This window comes from Chelonoidis abingdonii, chromosome 14, assembly GCF_003597395.2.
Source record: "Chelonoidis abingdonii isolate Lonesome George chromosome 14, CheloAbing_2.0, whole genome shotgun sequence".
Lineage (NCBI taxonomy): Eukaryota > Metazoa > Chordata > Testudines > Testudinidae > Chelonoidis > Chelonoidis abingdonii.
This window is the reverse complement of record NC_133782.1, coordinates 16,664,482-16,683,752: the sequence shown is the minus strand read 5'-3', so window position 1 is coordinate 16,683,752 and position 19,271 is coordinate 16,664,482. Positions and strand designations below refer to the sequence as shown.

The 19,271-nt window shown below is 48.6% G+C and overlaps 1 protein-coding gene across 2 annotated transcripts in view; it reads right to left on the bottom strand.

Moving 5' to 3' along the window:
• The window catches only part of UBE2V1 (ubiquitin conjugating enzyme E2 V1), a 36,939-nt gene extending 19,107 nt beyond the window's left edge, over positions 1-17,832 (bottom strand). Inside the window, exons 1-2 of one of the 2 annotated variants that reach the window (XM_032804051.2) lie at positions 17,578-17,832; positions 10,046-10,228 (exon numbers count right to left, since the gene is read on the bottom strand). In XM_032804051.2, coding sequence (XP_032659942.1) covers positions 10,046-10,067 — 22 coding nt within the window. In that variant the 5' untranslated portion in view covers positions 10,068-10,228; positions 17,578-17,832. Of the gene's footprint in view, positions 1-10,045; positions 10,229-17,577 lie in introns of those variants that run through there. The other variant, XM_032804052.2, reaches the window with a different exon arrangement.
• Between the last annotated feature and the right edge of the window lie 1,439 nt (positions 17,833-19,271).

Below are 19,271 nucleotides of genomic sequence, written 5' to 3'. Positions count from 1 at the left end.
TAGTTTGCTATATTATATATAGACTTGTAGAGAGAGACCTTCTAAAAAATATTAAAATGTATTACTGGCACGCAAAACCTTAAATTAGAGTGAATAAATGAAGACTCGGCACACCACTTCTGAAAGGTTGCCGACCACTGGTCTACACTGAAGCACTATCGTGGTGCAGCTGTGCCATTGTAGCATCTCCAGTGTAGAAACTACCTACGCCAACAGGAGAGATTCTCCCATGAGTGTAGGTAATCCACCTCCTCAAGACATGGTGGCCAGGCTGACAGAAGAATTCTCCGGCCAACCTAGCACAGTCTACACAGGGGGTTTGGTCAGCATAGCTAGGTCTCTTGGGGTTTGGATTTTTTTTTTTTTTTTTATACACGCTGACCAATGCAGCTATGCCAATACAAATTCCCAATGTATACCCTCCCTTAGTAACTTCAGATTTACTCTAATAACCCTGTTAATCAGGGAACAATATCATACCCAGAAGTGATAAAAGAGTGGGACTGAATGCTTGAGAAAGAAATCATGGTGAGGATAAAGGACAAGCGGCCAAGAACATCCTCATAACTTGGAGCAAGGCATCCCCGTTCTCCTCCAGCCTGGTTTTATCAAGGGCATACCATCTTGACATCCCACAGCCTGGTAACCCCAGAACTCTACTCCCCCAAAGACACCCATCCTGGTACACAACGCATCCTCCTCTAGCCTACTAAACACAGAATGCCTCTCCTCTCAACAACACCCCATCCTGGCACGCAAGGCAGCCCCTCCTCCAGCCCAGCACCCCCAGAACATCCTTCTGTCCCGGGACACACAGCCTGGCACACAAGGCAGCCCATTCTCCAGCCCGGCACCCCACAACGCCCTCCCCCCCAGGACACACAGCCTGGTACACAAGGCAGCCCCTTCTCCAGCCCGGCACCCCCACAACGCCCTTCCCCCCCAGGACATACAGCCTGGCACACAAGGCAGCCCCTTCTCCAGCCTGGCACCCCCAGAAAGCCCTCCCCCTAGGATACACAAGGCAGCCGCTCCTCCAGCCTGGCACCCCCAGAACGCCCTCCCCCCCCAGGACACACAGCCTGGTACACAAGGCAGCCCCTTCTCCAGCCCGGCACCCCCACAACGCCCTCCCCCCCCAGGGCACACAGCCTGGTACAGATCAGGCAGCCCCTCCTTCAGTCCGCACCCCCACACGCCTTCCCCCCCGGGACACACAGCCTGGCACACAAGACAACCCCCTCTCAGCCCAGCACACCCCAGAACACCCTTCCCCCCAGGACACACAGCCTGCAACACAAGGCAAGCCCTCCTCCACATGGCACGCACCCACTTTAACGCCCTTCCCCCCAGGACACACAAGCTGGCACACAAGGCAGCCCTCCTCCACCTGGCTAACCGACCACAACGCCCTCTCCCCCAGGGACACACAACCTGGCACCAGCAGACCTTCTCCAGCCCGGCACCCACAACGCCCTTCCCGCCCAGGACACACACCGGGCACAAGCAGCCCCTCCTCCAGCCCGCACCCCACAACCCCTCCCCCCAGGGACACAACAACCTGCACACTAAGCAGCCCCCTCACCCGGCACCCCCAACAACGCCCTCCCCCCAGGGCACACCACGCCCTGGTACACAAAGCTGCCCTCTCCAGCCCGGCACCCCACACGCCCTCCCCCAGGGCAGGCACCAAGGCGTCGGCACACAAAGCTGCCCCTCCTCCAGCCCGGCACCCCCCACAACGCGCCTCCAGCACCACCTTGAACAAAGGGCCACTCCACCCCACCCACACCCCGGACAACATAGAACACAAAAGCTGCCCCTCCTCCAGCCGGCCGCCCCACAACGCCTCCCAAGGGACAACACTCGCACACCAAGGCAGCCCCTCCTAGCACCACAACGCCCTCCCGCCCCCTCCCAGCCCCGACACCCAGCCGGTACCACCACAAAGCGCCCGTCGCTCCCCTCCCAGGGCACACTCACAGCCGTCAGCTATCCAGCCCAGAAGCCGACCCCCACTCGCACCACGCGGCCCACCTCCACCCCCCCACACGGGACACACACCTGGCAACACCGCTGCCCCCCTCCAGCCGGCACCCCACAATCGCTCCCCCCAAGGGACACACAGCCTGCAACGGAGTCCTGCCACCTTAAGCCCCTCCCCCCAGCGTACACAAACGTGGGCACAGGCAAAACTGCCCCTCCCAGCCACGCACGCCCCCCTCCCCCTCAAGGGACACACACGCTCCACAACAACGCTGCTCCACAAAGGGCGTGCCCGGTCCTACCAGCACGGCCACCCCGGACCCACAGCCTGGCACATCAAGCTGCCGCCTGACTCCCACCCGCCACCCAAACAACGCACTCCGCCCCTCGCCCACGCGAGAGCACAACAACCTGCGAGAACCCTAGACAAACGAGCCGCCAACACGCCTCCCAGCCCGGCCCACCCTCCTCCCCTATATACGCCTCCCCCAGCCACGGGACACACCAAACCTAGGAACCACCACAAAGCTCCCCTCACCACGCCCCAGCCTACGGCACCCCCCAGGACACACCGACACACAGCCTCCCGCCAGGGGACAACAGCAAGGCCAAGCCCCCCTCCGACAACCTCTCGGCAAACCCAACCGAGCAGAACCCTCGCCTCTCATCCCTCCCCCACAGGGACACACAACCTGGGCAACAAGGCAGCCCCTCCTCAAGCCCGCGGCCCCAGCCCGGCAACCCACAAACGCCCTCCCAGCCACCCCCCTCCCCCCAGGCACACACCTGGCACACAGGCAGTCCCCCCGTCCAGCGGCGAGCGACAAGCCTGCGCACCCAAAGCAACCGACCCGCTCCCCCCCCAGGGAACACTCAGCCACGCCATGCCACAACCCAACAGACCGCCCTCTCTCCTCAGCACCAAGCCCCACTCCGCCGCAGACACCCGGCAACCAAGCCGGCCACACGCTACGCCCCTCCCCCACGGGACACACAGCCCTGCGCAGCAGCCAAAAGCTCTGCCCTCCCCACAATGCCCTTCCCCCGCAGGGACACATCACAACTGGCGACACAGCCACCAGCCCGGTACCCTCCACAAACGCACCTTCCGGCCCCACCAGGGACACACAACCTGGCAGCAGACAAGGCAGCCCCTCCACGCTATAACGCCTCCCCCCGCCCAGGCGACCACCCACAACCCTCGAGGAGCAACACCACCGCCACCGCCCCAGGCCATCATCCATCAACACTGGCAGCCTCGGCAACCCCCACACACGGCCCCCCCCAGTGGACAGGTCAGAGTACACCTGGCATACCACCGTGCCCCTCTCCCAGCGCACTTGCACCAGGCAGCCCCTCCTCCAGACCCCCAGCGCACCGCCCCTCACAACGCTCCCCCCCAGCGGGGAGCAGCAGCCTGGCACACAAAAGCTGCCCCTCCTCCAGCCCGGACACACCTGGCACACCACCCCACAACGCCCACCCCCAGGGAAACACTACCTGGCTCCTCCAACTCCACGCGCCTTAGGCAAGCGACCCCCTGTAGATCTCCGGCCTGTAGCCCTCTCCACCCGCTATCCACGCGCCTGCCCCAGCCTCCTCTCGGAACTCAGCGCTCACCCACGCCCCGCGGAGAGGCGCCCATTCCGCGCCGCTCAGGCGCCCTGCCAGGCCCCCCGGCGGCCCGTACTGCGACGCCCCCAAGGGACACGTGTGCCCGCCCGCTCCCGAGGCCAACCACGGGCTGCCTCTCCACGCGGGGCCCGAGACCTGCGCGGCACGCCGAACCAAGCAGGAGCCCGCATGCCGGCCGACGGCGGCCCGCCCGAGGGCAGAGCGCGCCCCCCCCCGCCGGCCTGGGGCCGCGATACTACGCCTGCTCGCCCCCCCCGCTCGGCCCGCCCGCCCCCGCTACCCGCACGCCCTGCGCGGGGGAGTCCCCCGCCATCCCTCGGCTTCGCGCGCACGGTCTCTCCCGCTTAACGCCAGCCCGCTGGGTGCCGCCATCTGCAGCTGTCGGCTACCGCTTCAGCCGGCCCCTGCGGCACGTCACCTTAACGCGCGGATACACTGTGCCGGCGAGTAAGCGAGTCCGGGGCTGGCGGACGCGACGCCGGTGCTAGGCTGTGGGCGCAGTAGAAAGGGCCTGGGGGCGGGGCGGGGCTGACCAGCGAGACCTAGACAGGAGATTCTAGTGCAGATATCTGTGTGGGAATTAGACCCGCGGGCGGGCGAGCGCGCTGTATGTGGGTTTCTGAACATGGGCGATTAGATAGAGGAGAGGAGTATGAGAGCAATACAGTAACTAGTACGGGAAAAAAACCAAGGAGGAGTCCTTGTGGCACCTTAGACTAACAATTATTTGGCATAAGCTTTCATGGCTAGAACTGACTTGGTTAGATGTATGAAGTAGAAGATCCAGGAGCAGGTGAAATACATGAAAGGCTGTGGTTGCTTTACCAAGTGTTGTCAGTCTAACGAGATAATCAATGAACAGCAGAGACCAAGGGAGGAAATAACTTCTGAAGTGTAGAGAGAGCAGAGTCAGTGCCTTGCATGTGACAGGTTTCAGTGGTAGCCAGGGAGCCTGGAGGCTAGATAGGGAGCAAGTATAGAATCTATAGGGGATTGACAGACCACAGCAGTACACCTGGGATGAAATAGTACCCATAGTGGCATCTGTAGCAGTGGTGCTGGAACTAGGGTGCTCCTGCACCCCCGGCTTGAAGTAGTAACAAACACCAAATACAGCTGTTTCCATGGTTTCTGTATCAGCCACCCCCACTAACAAATATTCCCGCACCCGCTGTTTATAGGTAGTGAAGCTTGGCACTATAGAGAACAAAGCCTGTAGCTATAGGGCACACTGGTTATCACATGCCAGTATCTCTATCCAGAGAGTGTAATGATGGTTATAACTATTGTTATGTATATTTGCGCCCCCACAGTGTGTCCTATGTGCCTATAACGAGGATTAAAAACATACTTCCATGTCTAAAAAGTGCTTACAACTGAATTTCAGACGACACAGCACAGGAGGGGAATGTAACAAAATATATGGAATAGAAACAGGTGGCAGCGATAAAAGGATTTGGTAGTTCAGGTAAGCCCTGTGCACATATATGATGCATTTCATATGGGAACATACTCTGTAATCTGGACGTCAAATATGAGAGATGTGCAGGCCACACACCTATAGGGTAGCAGTGACCTTAGTAGCAAAAGAAGAATTTACAGCACCTCTGGAGGAGAGCTAAGAGCTGATCTATAGGAATAACCCAGAGGGAACAATGTAGGTGTCACTAATAACCATTCAGTAATCTATCGGAGCATGTTTTTTAGAGTTACACTATAGTCACATTGGCAAAACAATTTTCATTTGTTCTTTCACATTTTGTGGGGGTGGGAGGAGAGTTGTGGTGATCATTAAAACTCAGAACATTGTCCATAATTTTTGTTTTGGTTAGAGAGGAGGACTGTAAATTTAAGGTAAAACAATACAACAAGAGTTAAACTGGGTCTACATTATGGCTTTCACCCGCTTAACAAGGTAGTTTTAAATCAATGTAGTTAAACCACTGCATTTGTCTAAAATAGGCAAGAGCCGAAGTCTATATGGAATGTAGGTGAGTTAAGCAGCCCTCTTGGGTTCGGCCTAGCCCTGCCACTGACACTTTGAGACCTTCTGGGAGGCCATTTAACTTTAATACACCTCACAAACTATTTTGTAAATGTATGTAACTCTCACAAAGGTATTATGAGGCTCAGTTCATTGGCTGTAAACTGTTTGAAATCATCAGATAAAAGTGCTATAGAAGATTGCAGTGTTGATGGAGCTGTAGCCTGTGTTGGTCCCAGGAGTAGAGAGGGATGGGAATGAGGTAAGTTTTTATTAGACCAACTCTTGGTAGTGTAAAAGACAAACTTTTGAGCTACCTCAAGCTCTTCTTCAGTCAACCTTGTCTCACAGCTAGAGAAGTGAAAGGTACTAATAAACCAGAGCACCTGGACTCTCATTGTGCCAGCACACTATACATCTTCACCACTTGTAACTTCACAGTACCAACAGTAGACATGAAAACTTGATCCAAACACTCCAAGAGCACAGGCCTATGACACACAGCTGTAATTCCCATCACTGTAGAGGCCGCAGATTACAGGCCTGTAGCCAGTTCAGACTACACAACACAATGGCTCGGGCTCAAAGTAGAGCGAGCGAGACAGAATGGCCTTAGGTTCGTGGCATAATGTACTGATTCAAAGTCTTGCCTATATTGTATAATGCAATTTAGGTGACAGATGAGGAATTCACTATTGGACATGTCAAGGATAGGGAAGGTAATAACCATCCTCTGACCGTACCCTCTAGCTGCTCAGTCCACCACTATGGGCATGAATGATACAGCCAGTATGACCCTGAGCAGATCAGCAGTGCATCAAGGGCTCTGGGGAGTAAGGGTGAGGGGCGATGGCATGGTTGTGTTCCCATTCATCCTCCCAGTCAAGAGGTAAAGGCCAGACAGGGACACACACATCTTGGAGATGATTCAGGCTACACGAGAGTAAATAAGAGGCCTTCTGCTTCCTGACTGAGATGCTGTTCCAGTAAGGACAACATCTGGGAAAGGAGTATCTTTATTCATGACTCCCCAGCCTCGTGAGAAAGGTCTTACGAGGCCCAAGGGGCAGGTGAGAAAGCTCAAGGAGCATAAAATACAAGGTGACAGACGGACAAGGCTTAGGGGTGGTGAGAGTACATGGAAAATTACAAATAGGATCATAGAAGCAACAAGAGGAAAACCATTAGGTGAAGCTGCCAATCTAATACACATATGAAGGAATATAGGGAATAAATAAGGAGGAATGAGAAGTAAACAAGAGTAAATTATGAATTAACTGGCATTATAACTTGGAGGGATAAATCTCAATGGACGAATTGGTCCAGATGTGGCAAGGAAGAATATGCAAGGTGAAAAAAGGGAGGAGGGTGTTGCATTATCCACCAGTAGAATGTCTCTGAAAAGATAAAAGGGAAAAACGGGTCGAACTCATTGTAGGGCCTACTGTAAACAAACAAGAAGAGGAGGGGAATGAGACATATCTAAAACAAACAAGAGAAAATATGCCAAAGCAACAGGCCTGGTAGTAATAAAAGGACTTCAATACCAGACAGCTGTTGGAAAAGTAAATGTGGCAAACCAAAACTTATGGAAATTTTGTGAATATATTAGGGATAACTTTTGTTTCAAAATGGAGGATATAACTACAGGGGACAACTATTAGACTTGATCTTTCACCCAAATGGCCTCCACTTAAGACTGCTGTTGGTCAGAATCAACAGATGACAATTTCATTACTGTAAGGAAAGGAAGGAGTCAGAGGCAGCAAAACGCAGGACAATGGCACTTAACAAAACAGCGAGAACTGAGAATCCCTGGCAAAGGAGCTGGCATGGCTCAAGGTGAAGCCCTTCCCAACTGCAACACTCCTGTGCCGAAGGAAAATGAGGAAAAGTCAGAGGTCACTAATGCTCCATAGAGCTCTTCGAAGTGACCTCAAAAATCAAGAAGGAATTCTATAGAAAGGAATATGGACTTAGTTTAAGGGAGCATAAAAGATAGAAAAGCAATCGAACAGCCTTGTCAATTTGTGCTAGCCATCTAAGACATAAGTACAAGTGTCTTATATACATCAGTAGCAAGAGAAGATAAACAAGCCAGAGAAGGTGAGCAATAAACTGGGCTATCACAAAGTTAGGTTCAATACGTTCTGCTCATTTCACTAAATGGTAACTGTACACACATCACTGTAATATTAAACTACAGGGGGAAACACACAACGCAACATAGAGAAAGAACAGTAAGAATATTTAATAAGTTTGTGTATTATAGTCATACGGGCAGATTAAAATTCATCGGAGTATTTAGGGGTGATAATAGAAGTGTCAATTAATAGACGCGCGGAGGTACACTTTGCCACACTACTGCACACTGTGGGACGGCCGACAGCGCAGAACTATGTCCATGGGGCCATACCTTAGGAAGCTGTGAGAATTGCGAGAATATCCAGAGGGAGCAACAAAAATTATGTTTAGAAAACCGAACTTGACCTAGAGAAAGGTCTAAAAAACACTGGCAATGTCTTAGTCTGAGACTGAAAGGCGCCAGGAACGGCTCAAATATGTTAAGTGCTTTTAAAAGGTAGGATGATCATTCTTCCCACCCCTGAAGGAGAATAAGAAGTAATGGGCTTGAATTCTGCCACGGAATTTGTTAGTATTAAGAAAGCAACTAAATAAGTAAGTGTTCTGGAATAGCTCCAAGGATGTTGTGGACATTCCTGTGAGAGTTTTAAAAATAAGGCCAAGACAAGCCGTGTCTGGATGAGGTTGAAGTTGGTTTGCCTCAGCACAAGGACTGACTTCTTGAGCCCTACATTATTAAGTCTGAATAAATGGCAAATTTTGAATTGTGCTTTTTTGTAATCTAAAAGTCACCACAATTTCCGTTTATGTTCACAGTCACACTAGGTCAAGTCAATTGCTATCTGATACAACATCATGACCCATGTAAAGCAGAGAAAGATAAGATAGGTTAGCAACAGCGCTTTATATAGGGTAAGATGGCCTCAGCTGTGTAAACTTCATAGCCTCCACGTGAAGTCATTTTTGTATGGTTTCAATGGAGCTATGACAGTTTTACACAGCTAACTGCTCCCCAAGGTCTGCCCTAGAAATTTTATCCTATTGTAACAGCAGAAGATTTTGTTTTTCCATCCTATGGCATAATTATCACAACAACTCTACAAATAAATCCACAACATGCCTTGAGGTTGTTATTTCCACTGGACTCGTCAACTTCTTTATCTAATTATGAGAAGTTGTGTGCTTTCCCAAGAGAGGGAGGAAATGGTATATTCAGTCACAGTCTAGCACAAACAAAGTTTGTGTCTAAACTTTGAAAGGTATCCGCAACTGTTAGTTTGAACCTACTTGGCTTTCAAAAAAGGACAAAAGGTTGTTCTTTACAAGTACCACCTAACATAAACATGACCACTAACAGTACTCCCCACATCTACACGAACTTTATGTTAATTGCTAGCGAACATCAATCATTTCTATTGTCAAAGACGAGTGAAAAAGAACCTCAGCTCAGCATTCTGAACTGGGATTCGAATCCTTGCCTCATTTCAAAGCCCTTTAGAACTTTCCATGTCAGATACAGAACTGAAAGAAAGGGTTGTTGCCGTTCTGTAGGATCCACCATGGATCATGACAACAGATCATCTACAGGCAAGATTTCTGCCCTAGGCGGCACAGAGCATATACCAACTCCACCAGAACAGCTGAAATAATGTGAGAAGAGAGAGGTCAACTATCTGGAGCATGTCAAGGATAGGGATAGGTAATTATCACATCCCTCTGACCGCTACCCTCTATGCTGCTCATCCACATGGGCATGAATGATACAGCCATATGACCCTGAGCAGATCAGCAGTGACTACAGGGCTCTGGGAGTAAGGGTGAAGGAGGCGATGGCACTGTTGTGTCCCATTCATCCTCCCAGTCAAGAGGTAAAGGCCCAGACAGGGACACACACATTTGAGATGAATTCAGGGCTACACAGATGATGTAAATAAGAGGCCTTCTGCTTCCTGACCTGAGATGCTGTTCCAGTAAGGACAACATCTGGAAGAGGAGTATCTTTATTCATGACTCCCAGCCTCGTGAGAAAGGTCTTAAACTAGGCTCCAAGGGGCAGGTGAAGAAAGCTCACAGGTAAGCATAAAATAAAAGGTGACAGATGAACTAGATGTGTGGGGGTGTGAGAGGTACATGGAAAATTACATAGGATCATAGAAGCAACAAGAGGAAAACCATTAGGTGAAGCTGCTCAAATCTTAGATGTCTACACATAATGCAAGAATATAGGGAAACATAGGAGGAATTAGCCGCTGGGCCGACGCCGGGCAGCCCCGCGGCCTCCGGTACAAGCTGCGCCCCCCCCCCCTGCGGTGGCGAGTCCCTCCTCCCCGGCTCGGCCGCCCGCTCCCCGCTTACCCGAGCCCGTGGTGGCCGCCATCTTGCGCCGCTGTCGCTCCGACTAGCCCGGCCCTGCGGCCCACGTCACCTTAACGCGGGAAGTGCGGCGGTAAGCGAGTCCGGGGGCTGGCGGACGGGACGCGGTGCAGGCGGGCGCAGTAAGAAAGGGCCTGGGGGCGGGGCGGGGCTGACCAGCGAGACCTAGACAGAGAGATTTCTAGATGCAGATATCTTGTGTGGGAAATTAGACCCGCGGGCGGGCGAGCGCGCTGTATGTGGGTTTCTGAACAATGGGCGTTAGATGAGGAAGAGGAGATGAGAGCAATAACAGTAACTAGTACGGGAAAAAAACCAAAGGAGGAGTCCTTGTGGCACCTTAGAGACTAACACATTTATTTGGGCATAAGCTTTCATGGGCTAGAACTGACTTGGTTAGATGTATGAAGTAGAAGATCCAGGAGCAGGTGTAAATACATGAAAGGCTGTGGGTTGCTTTACCAAGTGTTGTCAGTCTAACGAGATAAATCAATGAACAGCAGGAGACCAAGGGAGGAGAAATAACTTCTGAAGTGGTAGGAGAGTGCATAGGGCTACGGTCAGTGCCTTGCATGGTGACAGGTTTCAGTGGTAGCCAGGGAGCCTGGAGGCTAGATAGGGGAGCAAGTATAGAATCTATAGGGGAGATGACAGTACCACAGCAGTATACCTGGGATGAAAATAGTACCCATAGTGGCATCTGTAGGCAGTGGTGCTGGAACTAGGGGTGCTCCTGCACCCCCGGCTTGAAGTAGTAACAAACACCAAATACAGCGTTTCCATGGTTTCTGTCATCAGCACCCCCACTACAAAAATTATTCCCGCACCCCGCTGTTTATAGGGTAGTGAAGCTGGCACATATAGAGGAACAAAGCCTGTAGCTATAGGGCACACTGGGTTATCACAATGCCAGTATCTCTATCCAGAGAGTTAATGATGGTTATACTATTGTTATGTATTATTTTGCAGCCCCCACAGTGTGTCCTATGTGCCTATACGAGGGATTAAAAACATAAGCTTCCTGTCTAAAAGTGCTTACAACTGAATTTCAGACACGACACAGCACAGGAGGAAGTAACAAAATAATAGGATAGAAAACAGGTGGCAGCGATAAAAGGATTTGGTAGTCAGGTAAGCCCTGTGCACATATATGATGCATTTCATATGGGAACAATGCTGGTATCTGGACGTCAAATATGAGAGATGTGCAGGCCACACACCTATAGGGTAGCAGTGACCTTAGATAGCAAAAGAAGAAGTTACAGCACCTCTGGAGGAGGAGCTAAAGCTGATCTATAGGAATAACCCAGAGGGAACAATGTTAGTGTCTCTAATAACCATTCAGTATCTATCGGAGCATGTATTTTAGAGTTACACTATAGTCAACATTGCAAAACAATTTTCATTTGTTCTTTCACATTTTGTTGGGGGTGGGGGAGAGTTGTTGGTATCATTAAAACTCAGGAACATTGTCCATAATTTTTTGTTTGTTTTAGGCTGAGGAGGACTGTAAGATTTAAGGTAAAACAATACAAGCAAGAGTTAAACTGGGTCTACATTATGGGCTTTCACCCGCTTAACAAGGTAGTTTTAAATCAATGTAGTTAAACCACTGCATTTGTCTAAAATAGGCAAGAGCCGAAGTCTATATGCTGATATGTAGGGGTGAGTTACAGCACTCTTGGGTTCTGGCCCTAGCCCTGCTACTGACACTTTGAGACCTTCTGGAGGCCATTTAACTTTAATACACCTCACAAACTATTTGTAAATGTATGTAACTCTCACAAAGGTATTATGAGGCTCAGTTCATTGGCTGTAAACTGTTTTGAAATCATCAGATAAAAGTGCTATAGAAGATTGCAGTGTTGATGGAGCTGTAGCCTGTGTTGGTCCCAGGATAGTAGAGAGGGTGGATGAGGTAATGTCTTTTATTAGACCAACTTCTGGTAGTGTAAAAGACAAACTTTTGAGCTACCTCAAGCTCTTCTTCAGGTCAGACCTTGTCTCACAGCTAGAGAAGTGAAAGGTACTAATAAATCCAGAGACACCTAGGATTTCATTGTTGCCAGCACACTATACATCTTCACCACTTGTAACTTCACAGTAACAACAGTAGACATGAAACTTGGATCCAAACTACTCCAAGAGCACAGGCCTATGACACACAGCTGTAATTCCATCCTGTAGAGGGCAGCAGTATACAGGCCTTAGCCAGTTCAGACTACACAACACAATGGCTCGGGCTCAAAGTACTTGCAGCAACATGGAATGGCTTTAGGTTCGTGGCAGTAATTAGCACTGATTTCAAAGTCTTGCTCCTATATTGTATAATGCAATTTAGGTGAACAGATGAGGAATTCACTATTGGACATGTCAAGGATAGGGAAGGTAATTATCCATCCCTCTGACCGCTACCCTCTATGCTGCTCATCCACATGGGCATGAATGATACAGCCAGTATGACCCTGAGCAGATCAGCAGTGACTACAGGGCTCTGGGAGTAAGGGTGAAGGAGGCGATGGCACTGGTTGTGTTCCCATTCATCCTCCCAGTCAAGGGTAAAGGCCCAGACAGGGACACACACATCTTGGAGATGAATTCAGGGCTACACAGATGATGTAAATAAGAGGCCTTCTGCTTCCTGACCTGAGATGCTGTTCCAGTAAGGACAACATCTGGGAAGAGGAGTATCTTTATTCATTGACTCCCCAGCCTCGTGAGAAAGGTCTTAAACTAGGCTCCAAGGGGGCAGGTGAAGAAAGCTCACAGGTAAGCATAAAATAAAAGGTGACAGATGACTAGATGTTGGGGGTGGTGAGAGGTACATGGAAAATTACAATAGGATCATAGAAGCAACAAGAGGAAAACCATTAGGTGAAGCTGCTCAATATCTTAGATGTCTACACATAAATGCAAGGAATATAGGGAATAAATAGGAGGAATTAGAAGTAAACAATGAGCTAAATTATGATTTAACTGGCATTATAACTTGGAGGGATAAATCTCATGACTGGAATATTGGTCCAGAGTGGCAAGGAAGAATATGCAAGGTGAAAAAAGGGAGGAGGTGTTGCATTATCCACCAGTAGAATGTCTCTGAAAAGATAAAAGGGGGAAAAACGGGTGAACTCATTGTAAGGGGCCTACTGTAAACAAACAAGAAGAGGAGGGGAATGAGACATATCTAAAACAAACAAGAGAAATAGCCGAAACACAAGGCCTGGTAGTAATAAGGGACTTCCAATACCCAGACAGCTGTTGGAAAAGTAAATGTGGCAAAACCAAAACTTATGGAAATTTTGTGAATATATTAGGGATAACTTTTTGTTTCAGAAAATGGAGGATATAACCAGGGGGACAACTATTTAGACTTGATCTTTCACCCAAATGGCCCTCCACTTTAAGACTGCTGTTGGTCAGAATCAACAGATGACAGATTTCATTACTGTAAGGAAAGGAAGGAGTCAGAGCAGCAAAACGAGGACAATGGACTTCAAAAAAGCTGAGAACTGGTAGGTAAGGTCCCTTGGACAAAGGAAAGCTGGCAGTTGCTCAAGGTGAAGGCCCAACTGCAAACTATCCTGATGCGAAGGAAAAATAGGAAAAATTGTCAGAGGTCAATATGGCTCCATGTAGAGCTCTTCAGTGACCTAAAAATTCAAGAAGGAATTCTATAGAAAGAGGAAATATGGACTTGTTAAGGAGGAGCATAAAAGAATAGCAAAAGCAAAATCAGAAAGCTTTGTCATTTTGTGCCTTAGCCTATCAAGGGACATAAGGTAACAAGGTTCTTTATATACATCAGGAGCAAGAGAAGGATAAACAATGCAGAGAAGGTGAGCAAATAACTGGTGCTATCACAAAGGTTGAGGTGTTCAATACCGGTTGTGCTTCAGTCTTCACTAAAGGTTAATGGTAACCAGACACTCACTGTAAATATTAACAACAAGGGGGAAACACACAAGCCAACATAGAGAAAGAACAGCTAAAGAATATTTAGATAAGTTTGGTGTATTTAAGTCAGCGGGGCCAGATAAAATTCATCCTAGGGTATTTAGGGGTGTATTAATAGAAGTGTCAAATGTAAGACGCCGGAGGTAACTCTGCCACCCTACTTGACATTGGTGAGGCCGCAGCTGCAGAACTATGTCCAATTTGGGGCCCTACACTTTAGGAAAGATGTGGAAAATTGGAGAATATCCAGAGGAGAGCAACAAAAATTATGTTTAGAAAACTTGACCTAGGAGGAAAGGTTAAAAACACTGGGCATGTTTAGTCTTGAGACTGAAAGGGACCTGATAACGGCCTTCAAATATGTTAAGTGCTGTTCTAAAGAGGATGATCAGTTCTCCACATCCACTGAAGGGAGAATAAGAAGTAATGGGCTGAATCTGCAGCAAGGGAAATTTGGTTAGGTATTAAGAAAAGCTAACTAGAAAGGTAGTTAAGTTCTGGAATAGGCTTCCAAGGGATGTTGTGGAACCAGTATCACTGGAGAGTTTTAAAAATAGGCAAGACAAACCCGTGTCTGGGATGGTAGGTTGAGTTGGTTCTGCCTCAGCACAAGGGACTGGACTTCTTGAGCCCTACATTTTTAATCTGAGCATAAGATGGCAAATTTGATTGTGCTTTTTGTAATCTAAAAGTACCAACTAATTTCACAGAGGTCAAGCAATTGCTAGCTGATACAGACAGTCATGACTGCTCTGTAAAGGCAGAAAAAATAGTTAGCAAAGCGCTTTAGTATTTTTAGGGGTAAGAGCCTCAGCTGGTGTAAACTGTCATAGCTCCACTGAAGTCATTTTTGTATTGGTTTCAATGGAGCTATGACAGTTTACACCAGCTGAGGAACTGCTCCCCAAGGTGCTGCTCCCTAGAAATTTTATCCTATTGTAACAGCAGAAGGATTTTGTTGTTGCCATCCCTATGAGCATATATATCCACAACAACTCATACCAAAATAAAATCCCACAACTGCCTATGGGTTGTTTAATTCCACTGGGACTCGTTCACTTCCTTTATTTTATTAGAGAGAGATTGTGTGCTGTTCCCAAGAGAGGGAGGAAATGGTATATTCCAGTCACGTCTAGCCAACAAACAAAGTTTGTGTCTAAATCTTGAAAGTTATCCGCAACTGTTAGTTTGAACTACTTGGCTTCAAAAAAGGACAACAGGTTTTGTTCATGTTACCCAGCTACTCAAGCCTATGAACATAAATACACTCCCCACACACACACTTTTATGTTAGATTGCTGCAGAACAGAACATTTCTAGTTGGTAAAGACGAGTGAAAAAAGAACCTCAGTCTCACATTCGAACTGGGATTCGAATCCTTGCCTCATTCAAAGCCCCTTTTAGAGACTTGGTTCCATGTCAGATACAGAACTGGAAGAAGTCCGTTTTGCCGATTCTGTATGGATCCAGCCACTGGATCATGAGAACAGATATCTACAGGCAAGATTTCTGCCCTAGGCGGCACACAACTGCCACCATTAGCAGCTGAAATAATGTGAGAAGAGAGAGATTTTGGTACCCAGGCCCAAGTTAGTCTGGAACTGTTTCCAGGTTGTCTCCTCTTCAGCACCTCTCTATTAATAGAAAGCTTACTACTAGGACGTAGCATGAGACCAACATAACACTGCTTCCTGTACCAAAATGTACAAGCAACGCTCACATTCTTAGAGAAAATAATTGCTGAGATGAACCCAAGACGTGTTCATACAAGTAATGCTTACCATAGTGATTTTTATCTTCAAGGAGTACTGTTCAAACATTAACCACCTCTGAAGCGGGAAAGCAATGGAAGTGCTCATTCTATTTGTTCTTTCAGATAGCCCAATTTGTTCCTTCTATGAAGTGCCTACCACACGCAGCTCGTGATCTAGGGACTGATGACTAGAGTCCTCTTGAGTTTTACCTTTTCCAATTGAAACACTTGGTTTTACGTAACTTCACATTTAGAGAGATGTTTTTCACTGGAGGAACCTGTAAAAAACTTGTTAGTGAATAAACAGCCAGTATCAACTGGCAATCTGCCTGGCTGCAAACTTTTCATAAACTGGAATGATCAATACCTAGATTTAAAGTATTTCTGCAATGAGGCTAAAAAGGTAGTAGAGTAATTGTAGAGCTTCAGTTCTAAAGCAGCTAATTAATCTTGCTCTCACAAGTCCGTTTACAGAGGAATGTGACTACGTCAACCCATTTTTACGATATCCTAATGCACTAGTGGACAGTACAATCCTAGATTTTAACTCACTACTACAGGAAAGAGAAGAGAAAAAAAAAGACAGGAAAACTTGGAAAAGTTTTAGGGCTCATTTCTGCTCACATGGTCGTGTGTGGGAGCAGGACATGATTGAGATCCTGTCTGTACACACAAGTCTCTCTCAGGTTTAATTCAAATAGCTTTTTAAACTGATTTAGTTAAACTGAAATAAGTGCATCTATACAAGGGGTTGTATTGATTTAAAGGGAACAGCTTCTTTCAATTCAGCTTTATCCTGTCTCTAATCAGTTTAAGATAAATGGCTAAGCTATTTATATCGATTTAGGAGCACCCACACAGCCTCATTTTGACCTGGTGAAACTAAATTGATTTTTAAACCCAAGTGTATTTAATCTGGTGCAACCATGTGTAGTCAGGCCAAAAGGAAAGAGACTTGAGAACGGAACCCATTTAGTAATTGACATGTAGGGAGTGGCATACCAGACATCACTAGTTTACTCTGCAGCAAACAATTAAAAATTCTGCACACATTTTAAAATTCTGCAAATTTTGTGGATCAGTCATTCCAGTTTCAATTATTTTGGTAATTTCTTTCAAAATATCTATCAGCAAGTATGTCTAACAATACAGACACACAAATTTTCCCCCAGGATTAGAGTTAAAGAAACCCCTATGACAACCCAATATCTCCTGTCTGTGTGTTCCATTCTATGCATTCAAAGAAATGAGCTGTAGCTCACAAAAGCTCATGCTGAAATAAATTTGTTAGTCTCTAAGCTGCCACAAGTACTCCTGTTCTTTTTGCGGATACAGACTAACACGGCTGCTACTCTGAAACCTAATTCCTGTTTCTCTACCCCTTTCCTCTCCACCCCCTACCCAGAGCCAAACGGGGGGGGGGGGCAGACACCCATAACCCCTCCCTCAGGGCCAAACTGTGGGATCCTCCCAGCCAATACACCCAACCCCCTTCCTCCCCAGACCCTAGCCACACCCCTCCCAGCCCACATACCCGCATCCCTTCTCCTATCAGTTCCTAGAGATCCAGAGGGAGAAACAGCCTGATCCTCAGTCCCAGGCTTGCACAGAGTTTCCTGCACAATGTGCTCTCCTTCCCTCAGGGCATGCTGGGAACTGCAGCTGCCTGGACCCCAGTAGCTCAGCGGTTTTCAAACTGCGCGTCGTGACCCAGGACTGGGTCGCGGTGGCTCTGGTCAGCACTGCTGACCGGGCTGTTAAGAGTCCCATCAGTGGTGCTACCTAGCTAAGGCAGGCTAGTCCCTACCTGTTCTGACACTGTGCTGTGCCCGGGAAGCAGCCAGCAGCAGGTTCAGCTCCTGGGGGGGGGGGGGGGCACAGGTTCCACACACTACCCCTGCCCCCAGGGCTAGCTTTATGACCCGCGGGGCCCGATTAGAATACTTGGCGGCAGGGCGTCCACTCCAGGTTTTCCATGGCACTGAAGGACCCTCTGCTGCCGAAGACCCCTGGAGCGGGGCCCAATTCCAGGGAATTGGGTGAATCGGCTTAAAGCCGGTCCTGCTTGCCCAAAGCACCCACCAATAGGAGCTGGGGTGGGCGTGGTGCTTACAGGCAAGAGCCGCCGCGTACCTTCGCCTAGGAGCCGGACATGCTGCTGGCCGTTCCATGGCACAGCATGGTCTGAGGTGCCAGGACGAGCAGGAAGCCTGCCTCTGCACTCCAGCTGCACCGCTGTCCAGGAGCTGCCGGAGGTAAGACTGTGCCCCAATCCCCAGCCCTGAGCCCTCCCTCAACCCAGAGCCCCTTTCTGCACCCCTAACCCCTCATCTCCAGCCCCAAAGAACCTGCACCCCAGCCCAGACCCCCTCCTGCACCCCAACCCCCTGCCCCAGCCCAGAGCCCCCTCCTACACTCTGGGCCCCTCATTCCTGGCCTCACCCTGCAGCCCTCACCCCTACACCCCAGCCCTCTGCTCCAGCCTTGACGGGTTTCAGGTGTGGGAGGGGCTCATCTCCAGCAACAATTTTCTCCAACTGGATCACCAGGAAAAAAAAAAAAAAAAAAAGTTTGAAAGCCACTGCTCTAGCTCCCTCTTCCCAGCAAGATCTTCTATGTGCAAGCCGGATTCTGCTGAGTCCAGTGCCCCCTAATGGTGTCTAGCAGCACTGCAGCCCATTTCTAGGGGGGAAGGAAATTCTGCAAACCCATTAATTTCTGCAAAATTCTGCATTGCGCAGTGGTGCAGAATTCCCCCAGGAGTAACTTATGTTGTGCTTTTCACCCATTTATCCTGAGAGATTGTTAATGGGGATGCTTACCAAAGAGGCAAAGAGGTTAATAAACTTGTCCAAGATCACACAGCAATCAGGGGAAGAACAAGGACTACAATAACAAGAAGTTAAGGGCTTGTTGCCCATGCCTCCCACTTTCCCACACTGCCTCTTCCTCTGCAAAGTGAGTTATCATGGTCCTGCAAACATTCAGACATCAGTAACATTCCTCAAACATGCAACTCACAGATAAGTGTCACTCTAGCATCAACAATTGAACACAATTATAACACAGGAATGTACGGTTTTGGAGTATGTCAACAGGTGCTGCCTGGATGCTACAACCAGAGCCTAACCTTGTCCCTCTTTTACATTCAAAGCAGAAGGAAAGTGGAGAGTAGGTAGTAACAGTAGTCCATGTTGCTCTTCTCTTAAAGACACCAATTGTTTTTAAGTAGAATGTAAGTCGCCGAAATATAAGTGGGAGCTGGTGACAAGAGATGTTGCTGCAGTCAATACCAGCAACTTCTGCTCATTTATATAAGTCGGCCCAAATGCTCTTTTCATCTATTTTCAAGGTCCATTCTCAATAAAAGGAGTTTTCTGTTAGAGGCATCTGCTTCAAACAAGGTTAATTATTTCAGAGGGAAGGAGTGTTATGCAGTGGATAGAGCCTGGGAGTCAGGCTCCTGGGCTCTATACCCAGCTCTGTCCTACAAGTTAGTGA